Source organism: Dysidea avara, chromosome 10 (genome assembly GCF_963678975.1).
Source record: "Dysidea avara chromosome 10, odDysAvar1.4, whole genome shotgun sequence".
NCBI lineage: Eukaryota > Metazoa > Porifera > Demospongiae > Dictyoceratida > Dysideidae > Dysidea > Dysidea avara.
This window is the reverse complement of record NC_089281.1, coordinates 24324966-24334642: the sequence shown is the minus strand read 5'-3', so window position 1 is coordinate 24334642 and position 9677 is coordinate 24324966. Positions and strand designations below refer to the sequence as shown.

The 9677-nt window shown below is 38.2% G+C and overlaps 1 protein-coding gene across 1 annotated transcript; it reads left to right on the top strand.

Moving 5' to 3' along the window:
* The first annotated feature begins 1643 nt into the window (after positions 1-1643).
* LOC136236612 (uncharacterized) lies at positions 1644-9067 on the top strand. Its single transcript, XM_066026835.1, has 2 exons — positions 1644-1744; positions 6928-9067. Exon 2 carries the CDS (start codon positions 6958-6960, stop codon positions 8800-8802), a length of 1845 nt encoding a protein of 614 aa, XP_065882907.1. The 5' UTR covers positions 1644-1744; positions 6928-6957; the 3' UTR covers positions 8803-9067.
* The last annotated feature ends 610 nt before the right edge of the window (positions 9068-9677 follow it).

Below are 9677 nucleotides of genomic sequence, written 5' to 3'. Positions count from 1 at the left end.
TGTTTTGATCAAGGTACCATGTATCTTGATCAAGAACTACTGCTGCTAGAGTGGTCTGCAGTCTTCTATGATGAATAGTCTTAGCTAGACAGCAAGGAATTTGATTTGCACAGCAACACTATACTGCAAATTACAGGTGCTTAGTTCATAACTACAAACTACGAAAGACGGGACTTGACTCAATATGTTCACTATGAACTTTGTAATCCATCGAGGTATATTTTCACAATCTCAAAAAGGCAAGTTCCACTTTAGGTTTCTTACAGAGATATTTAAAATCCTACCCGTGTTCAAAAACCTCCTGTACAGAAAAGTCACCCCATGCAGCAAATCCCCAAAGTATGACTACAAGGATTCTATTTCAGGTAGTGATTAATTGATGCAGCAATACAGTGTGCAGAAATACTTTGAAAAAATGTTTGCCTCCATTGATTTTACCAATCTTTTTGCCCTACACAATTGGATATGTAAAAATCAGTGTTGTGAACCTGCTGAAATTACTAAAAACAATTATTGGAAGGTGAATAATTGGATATTGACTGCTCATTGTCTCATTGTAAATTAGCAGACATAATGGTACTTAACAAGGGGTAAGTAGAATTTGAGGAAAACAGGACAGGATGGGAATGACCCATCGAAAATGCCTGATAAAGGTCATCGTGCAATATACAGGTTGGATAGGCAGCACAGCAGCTCAGCAGCATTGTTTAGATTGAAACACTCTAATAGAGCAGTCATCTGCATTATAATACTCTAATAGAGCAGTCAAGAATGTTTTGTTATCTATCCCACCAGGGACCCACATTGATGGCCTATAAATGGATGGACTAAAGCTGTAATAGATTAGACTAGCTAAGTCATCAACGTTGAAAGTTAGCTGCTCCTAGCATGAAATATTCAACTATTAAACATTAAGTTAATACTGAGATTCACAACAGTGTACAATATAAGGGAAATTATTGCTCAGACAAAATGATCAATCAAAACTAAATTTGATTGGCCATTTCTGAAATTGCATGGTCATAAGAGAGAGGTGTACCATCCTGGTGTGTGAAGCACACCCCGCAGTGCGATGCACAAGCCTTCTAGGGAGTCTGGGGGCATGCCCCCCAGGAAATTTTTGAAAAAGGATCACTCTGAGATCGAATCTGAGACCACTTTCAGCTACTTATCACTGATCTTTATGCACATACCTTTTACAGAGAATTAATTGTGTTTATTAGTAATACATGTACAAAATTTGTATTGCTGCATACATACTTTACAAAAATACAACTATGAATCAATGTATTGTGCAGCCAGTTTGTAGACTTAGCTGGGCTAAATGCTTTGTTACAAGTGGTGTTGAGTCAACACAGATTGAATTATAACTATCCAACTAGCTATTTCTCTTGTGAATTGCAAAGCTTACTCTCGAACCTGCTGTGTGCAGAACACTTTTAATACCTGACTTTCATTCCACTCTATCCAGCCAGTACATTCTCTACACATTCTAACCATGAAATGGCTATCTTATACTTAATATCGTACCTCCTCTTCGCAAATATTACTTTCTTCTCCTGGAAAGCGCCACTCACGTAGCCAGTGTAGTGATTGCTTCTTCACAACATCAACTGTAACCCACAATCGATAATTGGGGTAAACACAAGGTGCGGTGCTCTAGCTTACGCATGCTCATCAAGTCGATGTTTCGACGGGATCAAGACTTCATCATGCAGCAATTAAATAGCTTCAGTAAGGAAAGGTAACGATACGATAATAATAATAACTAATAATACATGTTATAAAGACTAATAACAAATAATTACGTGATCGGCCGACCAACGGCTACATTGATCGGTCAACAGCATCACTTGATCGGAAAATGGCTGATGGTCGACTGTTATATTGTACTCTGCACAAAGTACTCTAGTTAACTGACAGTGCCTATTATAGGCTTTGAAAACTGCACCTACTGCTTCCAGATAAGAAGTCATATGATGGGAGTATGCATACTTATTTGCCAAGCTGACCAAGAGGAGTCCCCACGACTGCTCATTATTGTCCTTAGTTTCCTCATTGGAGCCATACACCTACACATACTGCAGCTACCACATACCCATCATGTGACTTTTCCTGATGTTGCAGGTACAACTTCCCGCATCTATATGCAGGCACTGTCAGTTAATTAGAACTACTTTATGCTATAATGGTTTAAATTTTATGGTTTCAAGGGAGTAGTACTCTTTCAATGTAGATGACTTAGCTAGTCTATATACCTAATGTATGACAGCTATAGCCCATCAATTCACAAGCCATCAGTGGTCCCCGGTGGGATAGTTAGTAAACTTGATTGCTCTATTAGAGTATTTTAATGCAGGTGACTGCTCTATTAGAGTGTTTCGATCATTCTAGTGAAAGAATCCAAACGGTGTTGCAAAGATTCATTGTGCTGTAAAATCCAACCTATGCAACCTGTATATTGCATGATGACTTTTATTAGACATTTTCTGTGGGTTGTCCCACTCCCGTCCCTGTTTACCTCTATTTCTACTTACCACTTCAACTAGTCTGTTGGAAGCCTTAGGGTTGGTACCAAAGTGACTCAACATCCTGCCTTACAATAATCACATAGTTATACAGGCTTTGAGGTTATGCTGTGATATTAACACTTGTAATTAATTTTATGGTTTACCAGGTGGGTGGGCAAAACCGGTTTAAAGGCTTCGGAATCAATAATGGACTTGACATAGACTAAACTAATTAATAACTGGTTTTTTGATGCCGGTTCACAACACTAGTAAAAATAATATAATATAGTGCCACGCCTTATCATTAAACTCATCTGTATATAGCCTAAATCCAGAGGAGGTACGCCACACTCACTCACATGACACATAGGATTTGTACAGAGCAATTTAAAAAGTAGTTTCATTGAAAACTAAATGCTATTTGATTATGCATAGTTTAATGTTGTGGTGAATCCCAGTGGTTTGTGGTTTGATACAATGTCGATGATGAAATGCCTACCTCACGAAAAGAGGGATAGTGAAAGAAAATGGCACTGGAAATTGTATTCAAGGTCTCCATAATCCCATAAAACCAGATTAAGCGTCAGTCTAGAAAAGGAGTATTTTTTAAAAATGAAGTAGGGATCTATACAATAAAAAGTAGTGAAACAAGAGATGAATGATGGTATTACAGCATAGCTCAGTGGGAAGTCCCTACTTTGGCATTGAACAAAAATTTATTGTAGCTAATGTGCTAAAGAAGGGACTTTTCCCACTGAGCTATGCTGTAATCAGGGCCACCTACAGGGGGGCAACTGGGGCATTTTGCCCTGGGCCCCAGCCTGAAAGGGGCCCCAGGAGGCTGGCACCTTGAATACCTGTTTAAAAGATTGATATATTCTAATAGAGCAGTCATATCTAGATACTCTAATAGAGCAGTCACAGTATCCTTCAGAGGAGCAGTATTTCAAACTTATAAATAAGGAGATATGGTTGGTGAGGAGTAGCTATTGTCATTGTCAGCATGTAATGACCTTTTTTTTTGGTCTACAACTTACAGCTTGGGTGAAGTTGTGATTCAGAATGGAAATCTCCTTGTCCCTGGGGCTCCACTTTAACTCTTTGCCCTAGGCCCCTTAATTTCTCTGGGTGGCCCTGGCTGTAATACCATCATTCATCTCTTGTTTTACTACTATTTACTGCATACGGATCCCTACTTCAGTTTTAAGTTTATAATTTTTTAAAAAGTACTAGTTTGTTTAGTTTTTTTTTGTTGTGTCACAGCTAGCTACATTGTAACTTGTGACAGTTCTATTAAATGACTGTTGTATTAGAGTATATCTCGAGTCAGCCAAGGGTGTGCGACCAATAAGGAGTGAGGTGATCTTATTTTACTGTTAAGTAAATAGCTAGATCATTAATAGGTGTGGTCTCTGTACTCTATCACTATTAGTCCACGTAGATATTTAATTGATGGGAGTCTGTTGCCGTGAGCCTGTTGCAAGCGGGATCCCAATCGCAAAGTTGCAGATATCTAACTAGTATCTCTTAAAGTAATGCCGGGACTGAAGTGCTTCTGAAAACCAGCTCTGAAATAATTCTGTAGCATCTAAATGTGCTACTGAAAGAAACAGAAAATTAATGCCTTGATATGGTTTCGTTGGAGGAAAAAGACAAGCAGAAGATAAAAGGAAAGACAAGGCACAGAGGGCCTATACTTATCTGAATCCCAAAAGGCACATCCCACTGGTGAGTTTGTTATTGTGGCACAAAATGGTAATCATGTGCTGCTTCGTTTGGCCTTTAGCCTTGCGACTGTGGTCAGTCAGGCAGTGAGGCAAAAATTCAAGTTCTGGTGATTTTTGTTTTGCTGTATATTTAATGCTGTATTATATCATACAGTACGATAGTACTGTATAGTAGGGACCACAAAGGTGTAGGCATGGCCCACGAAAAAAAATCACCTAAAAACCAGCTCAGTTTTCCTTGATAACGATGAGGCAGTATTGGTTAGGTAAAACTATGCCCAAACAAGCTTTCAGATTGACCTGACACTTGCTACGAAATTTAAAAAAAAAAGTTATTAAATGGAATTTTCTACTGACTGACTGACTGACTGACTGACTGACTGACTGACTGACTGACTGACTGACTGACTGACTGACTGACTGACTGACTGACTGACTGACTGACTGACTGACTGACTGACTGACTGACTGACTGACTGACTGACTGACTGACTGACTGACTGACTGACTGACTGACTGACTGACTGACTGACTGACTGACTGACTGACTGACTGACTGACTGACTGACTGACTGACTGACTGACTGACTGACTGACTGACTGACTGACTGACTGACTGACTGACTGACTGACTGACTGACTGACTGACTGACTGACTGACTGACTGACTGACTGACTGACTGACTGACTGACTGACTGACTGACTGACTGACTGACTGACTGACTGACTGACTGACTGACTGACTGACTGACTGACTGACTGACTGACTGACTGACTGACTGACTGACTGACTGACTGACTGACTGACTGACTGACTGACTGACTGACTGCCTGACTGACTGCCTGACTGACTGACTGACTGACTGATGCCTTCAGATAAGAGCAACTCGATAACGGCTAAGGCAGCTTGATTTTTTCACTGTTTGACGTCGCTTCAGTCCAAGAAGTGCTTTTTGGCATACCGCAGTACATATAATGCATTCTTCATGGACTTACCAGTGTCCTCCTTTGTGTCCCATTCATCTTTGCTGACAGCGAAAAGTGTCGATTTGGCGGTAGTACGTGATGGCTTCCCTTTGTAACGGAAATCGTCCGTATTTTCATAGTGGCTACTTTGATTGCAGAGGTGCTTTTCAAACAGTTCTTTATTCGTACTGCTGTGTAATGAGTAGTGTTGCACCGATATGAGATTTTGCCGATATTCCAATAACCGATATTGAATAATGTTTTCAAGCCGATAAATGTAGCTGATCCAATTTAGCAGAACATATCTATGTTGTAGCAATTTTTACTAGAAATTTGATTGTGAAGGACCAATTTAGCTTGTTTATAGCAGCAGTATTGCTATAACAACAGCTGACAGCACACTGAAGCAGTAATAACAACATTCGTGATGCAAGAAATGCAACTAAATGCATTTGCTAACATCATTGGTGTACATGATATGTATTTTTAGATACATACACATATCTGTATCTGCTGCTTTTTTCATTGTGGTGCTGATCTGATACCGATACACAAAAAACAAGCCGATATATGGTTTTTCCGATAACAGATCTGATTATCGGTTCAACATTAGTAATGAGTTGAACATAGCTGACAACGAAGCGTAATGGATACATCACTTTTCAGATGATAATTGATATAGCTGGGGCGTGCGGTGCCATTTCCTTCTTTTGATGCGGTATGTGTGGGTTCACCAGTCATAAGAAGTATTATTTACAAAAAAAAGTTAACAAACCAGTACACAAAAAAATTTGGAATTTACTAGAGAAATGCACAGTAGGGATATAACACTTCTTATTGTTTTACTGTGATTTAATATTGTGCATTACTCCAACTTGTTTCAGTACTTTTTATCGATGTGCTATGGTTCCTACTCTAGTTGAAAATTCCAATTTTTTTACTAGTACTATTCCATAAAGGTGACTTTTGTTGCGTAAAATGTCTCTAGGATGATTTTTAAAGGTGGTAGTTTGGGTGGTATGCAAAATTTTTGGGGCGATCCCTACTTAAACGTATTTGATATGCAATTAGCATGAATTTATTTGATACAGTAGCACTTAACATGTGTCACACCTCCTCTAGCCTGAATCTACATACATTTACCTTTTGCTCTTACAAAAAATTCACTGTGATAAATGTAAAACCAATTAGTAGTGTTTGAAATGTAGATTTACTGGACCTTAAATTGAGCCAGATCACTATCCAGGTCAGTGGTACATCTGAGTTAGTGTTGCTGACCCAGGTTCAGCCCTGGTACTACAGTGGAACCTCATTTATCCAAACCCCTTGGGACCAGGGGTAGTCCATAAGTCTGAAGTCCATATCTCTGAAACTGTGTATAGATCAACTTTAAGAAAGTTTTCAGTATTTCAACTACCGTAATAGAATAGTCACTACTCTAATAGAGCAGTAATTTCTGTAGTTCAGTTAACCAAGAATCTGGATAAGTGGGGTCCAGATATCTGAGGTTTCACTGCAATTGGCAGCAACAGTTAGGCTTTAGATTTTTTGACTCTAGTCTTCACAGTTGATTTCTTTCTAATTGTTTGATAATAACATGGATATATTGTGTACATGTCATGCATGTTTCCTGGAGCTGCATATGCCATGTGGCTTTTTAAAAAAAGATTCTAGTTTAATAATATTTGCATTTGTGAGTAATTATATTGTATTCGTATTTTAGAGTCACAGAGATACTGAGAAGGTGGATAACATGTTTGGCACTTTGGTAATTCAGTTACCATCAAATTATGAGGGTGGACAGTTAACTGTGTGTCACCAAGGAAAGGAAATTGAGTTTAATTTTGGTGGTTTTGGTGCTTGCAACAATGTTTATTTTGCCGCTTTCTATGCTGATTGTCAACATGAAGTGAAGCCAGTAACAAAAGGCCACCGCCTATGTCTAATTTACAACTTGGTTTACACAGGGTTTGATCCAGCTCCAGCACCACCAAGCAATCAGAAGCAAATTTCTTCCATTGTTGCAGCAATGAAGGCGTGGGATGAAGATCTCGACTCAGATGATTGCCCTAACACACTCACCCAAATACTTGAACATCAGTATTGTGAAGCAAGTCTTTCTTTTCAAATGCTTAAGAATGGCGATAGAGCTTTGGCAGAAGTGTTACTCCAAGCAAAAAAGGAAGTTGAGTTTGATCTTTACCTGAGTATTGTGAATTTTACAGAGTGTTTTTCAGCTACTTATTATGGTAGGGGTAAATATACCATTGATGACGATGGCGATGGTGAAGTCAGTGCCAGCAACCTCACAACTTATGACGGTGAGAAATTGTCTTCCAACATAGAGCTTGAGGTTGATTCCATGTTTCCTCACAATTTTTTTGATGACATTGATCCTGACAAAGAATGGGTACAAGAAGCAACAGGAAATGAGGGGGCTACAGTGGACAAGCACTATCATTGGGCAGCATTGTTGATCTGGCCAGTTAGGAAGCACAATGCTGTAATTGGTGTGCTTAACATGATAGAAGAATTTGAACGAGAGGTTAAGAAAGGCAGAGCAGATGATGATTTGACAGTTGCTGCAAAGGATATAATGAAGCAACTAATTGGTCGATGCTGTTGGGTTGAGACCGAAGTGTACCATGACTTTTTGCAACTGTTGAAGCTAGTTGGAAAATCTGATTTAATTGCTGAGTGTTTGAATGTCATAACTGAGAAAAGTAGCAGTTTACTATTGTCCTTTGATGATAACAATATTGTTTCTTCCATTGGGTATAAATATGGTTGGGATATTCTCAAGTTGCCATTGGAATCTGTCTTTGCAAAATGTGATTCTTTTTCAATTGACAGACGCTGTCAGTTTTTGATGAAGTTTTGTTCCATCCAGTTAAGTGAACAGCAGAAGATTCTTTTCCAATCTGTGGCAGCAGTTTTTGTCAACTATTTGGTGAATGAGCAGGAGTCTTCATGGAAAAAAAACAGGAGCAAAGAAATTGTGTGCCAACTGGTAAGTACTCTTAGAAGTTTAGAATGCGAAGGTTTACTTGTTTCTCTTATTGATGCTTTCTGCACTAAGCCTGTTTACTATCCAGTATTAGAAACACTAGGACCTGCCATTCTGGATATTAGTAAGACGGTCAAAATTGGTGGTCCACTTCAAGTGCTGTTTTCACATTGTGCTTCTGCTCTAGAAGAATGTATCAGCAAACTGCAAGCTCCGACCAACCATGCTCGCTCTGTTGAGTTTTCTTGTACATGCAGTGATTGTACAGAATTGAAGCAGTTTATGCAACATCCTGATATAACACAGTCTCGATTTAGGCTTGGCAAGTCAAGAAGGCAACATCTTGAGGATCAACTTCGTATTGCTAAAGCTGATGCCACCTGTCAGACTGAACGTGTTGGTACCCCACACACTCTTGTAGTGACTAAAACACAAGCCTCTTATGAGAGAGAAGTTGAGAAGCATAAAGTACATCGAGAGTTGTTGGCATCCTTACAGTGTTTGAATGCAGAAAGTGAACCGTTGTCTAAGAAGCTGAAGTTAGAGAATGACTTTTCTGCTGCTAGTGAAACTATATCATCAACAGAGTAAATTCAAAAGAAGATTAACGTGTGAATATGACAGTGTGTGACATGTTGACTTATACAAAGCATTTTCTTTTGTAGACACTATCATTACCTTTTTTAGAGCTTTCAAGTAGTCTTGTACATTATCCACTTGTTGTATTGCTACTATTGCAGCATATAAGCTAACCTTTTTGTAAGTATCTTTATTTGTAGTGTTCTATTCTATAGTTATATAGGAGCTTATTATTGCATTTATGATTGACATGATACACCATAGTTTTCAGCTCATAGATAATGGATGCATATAATTAAGGTGTGTTATGTCTCAGGCTTATATCAAGATATTCTACTCCTATTGTGATAATAAAGTTTAGTCAGTATAGCTAGTTATGCACCTTAATATATACACTATATTTCTACAGGTAATAGTGATGGATGTCTGTTCATTCATATATAGGTGAAATAGAAATTGTTTTGGATCATGGATCATCTAGAGTCATAATTATTAAAATATCACTTACACGCAAAACTATTATCTTCAGCATATGCATGCCTCCTTTTTCATGTTGTGGTGACCAGATTATCATTATCACCTGTATGTATAACTTCCTACAATTATTTGCTCTATATCTACATACATTTTTTGTACCTATGGCCTGTATCTGCAATAATTCTTTTACATGCATGTTATGATTATCAATGCGTTACAACAGTGCATGACTACAGGTCTGTATATACAGAAGAACTGGGGCTGAACACTTAAGGCCTGCATGTACATCAGGATCCATAGCAAAAAATTAATTTTTGTTCAGTAAATATTTTTTACATAAAATTTTTATCATGAAAACTTTTGATGAAAAAATTAATATAGCAAATTACAATAATTTATATATATATATA

Bases quoted from the DNA above. Each gene is read 5' to 3' on its own strand.
- LOC136236612 (XM_066026835.1), top strand. From the start codon at position 6,958: ATGTTTGGCACTTTGGTAATTCAGTTACCATCAAATTATGAGGGTGGA.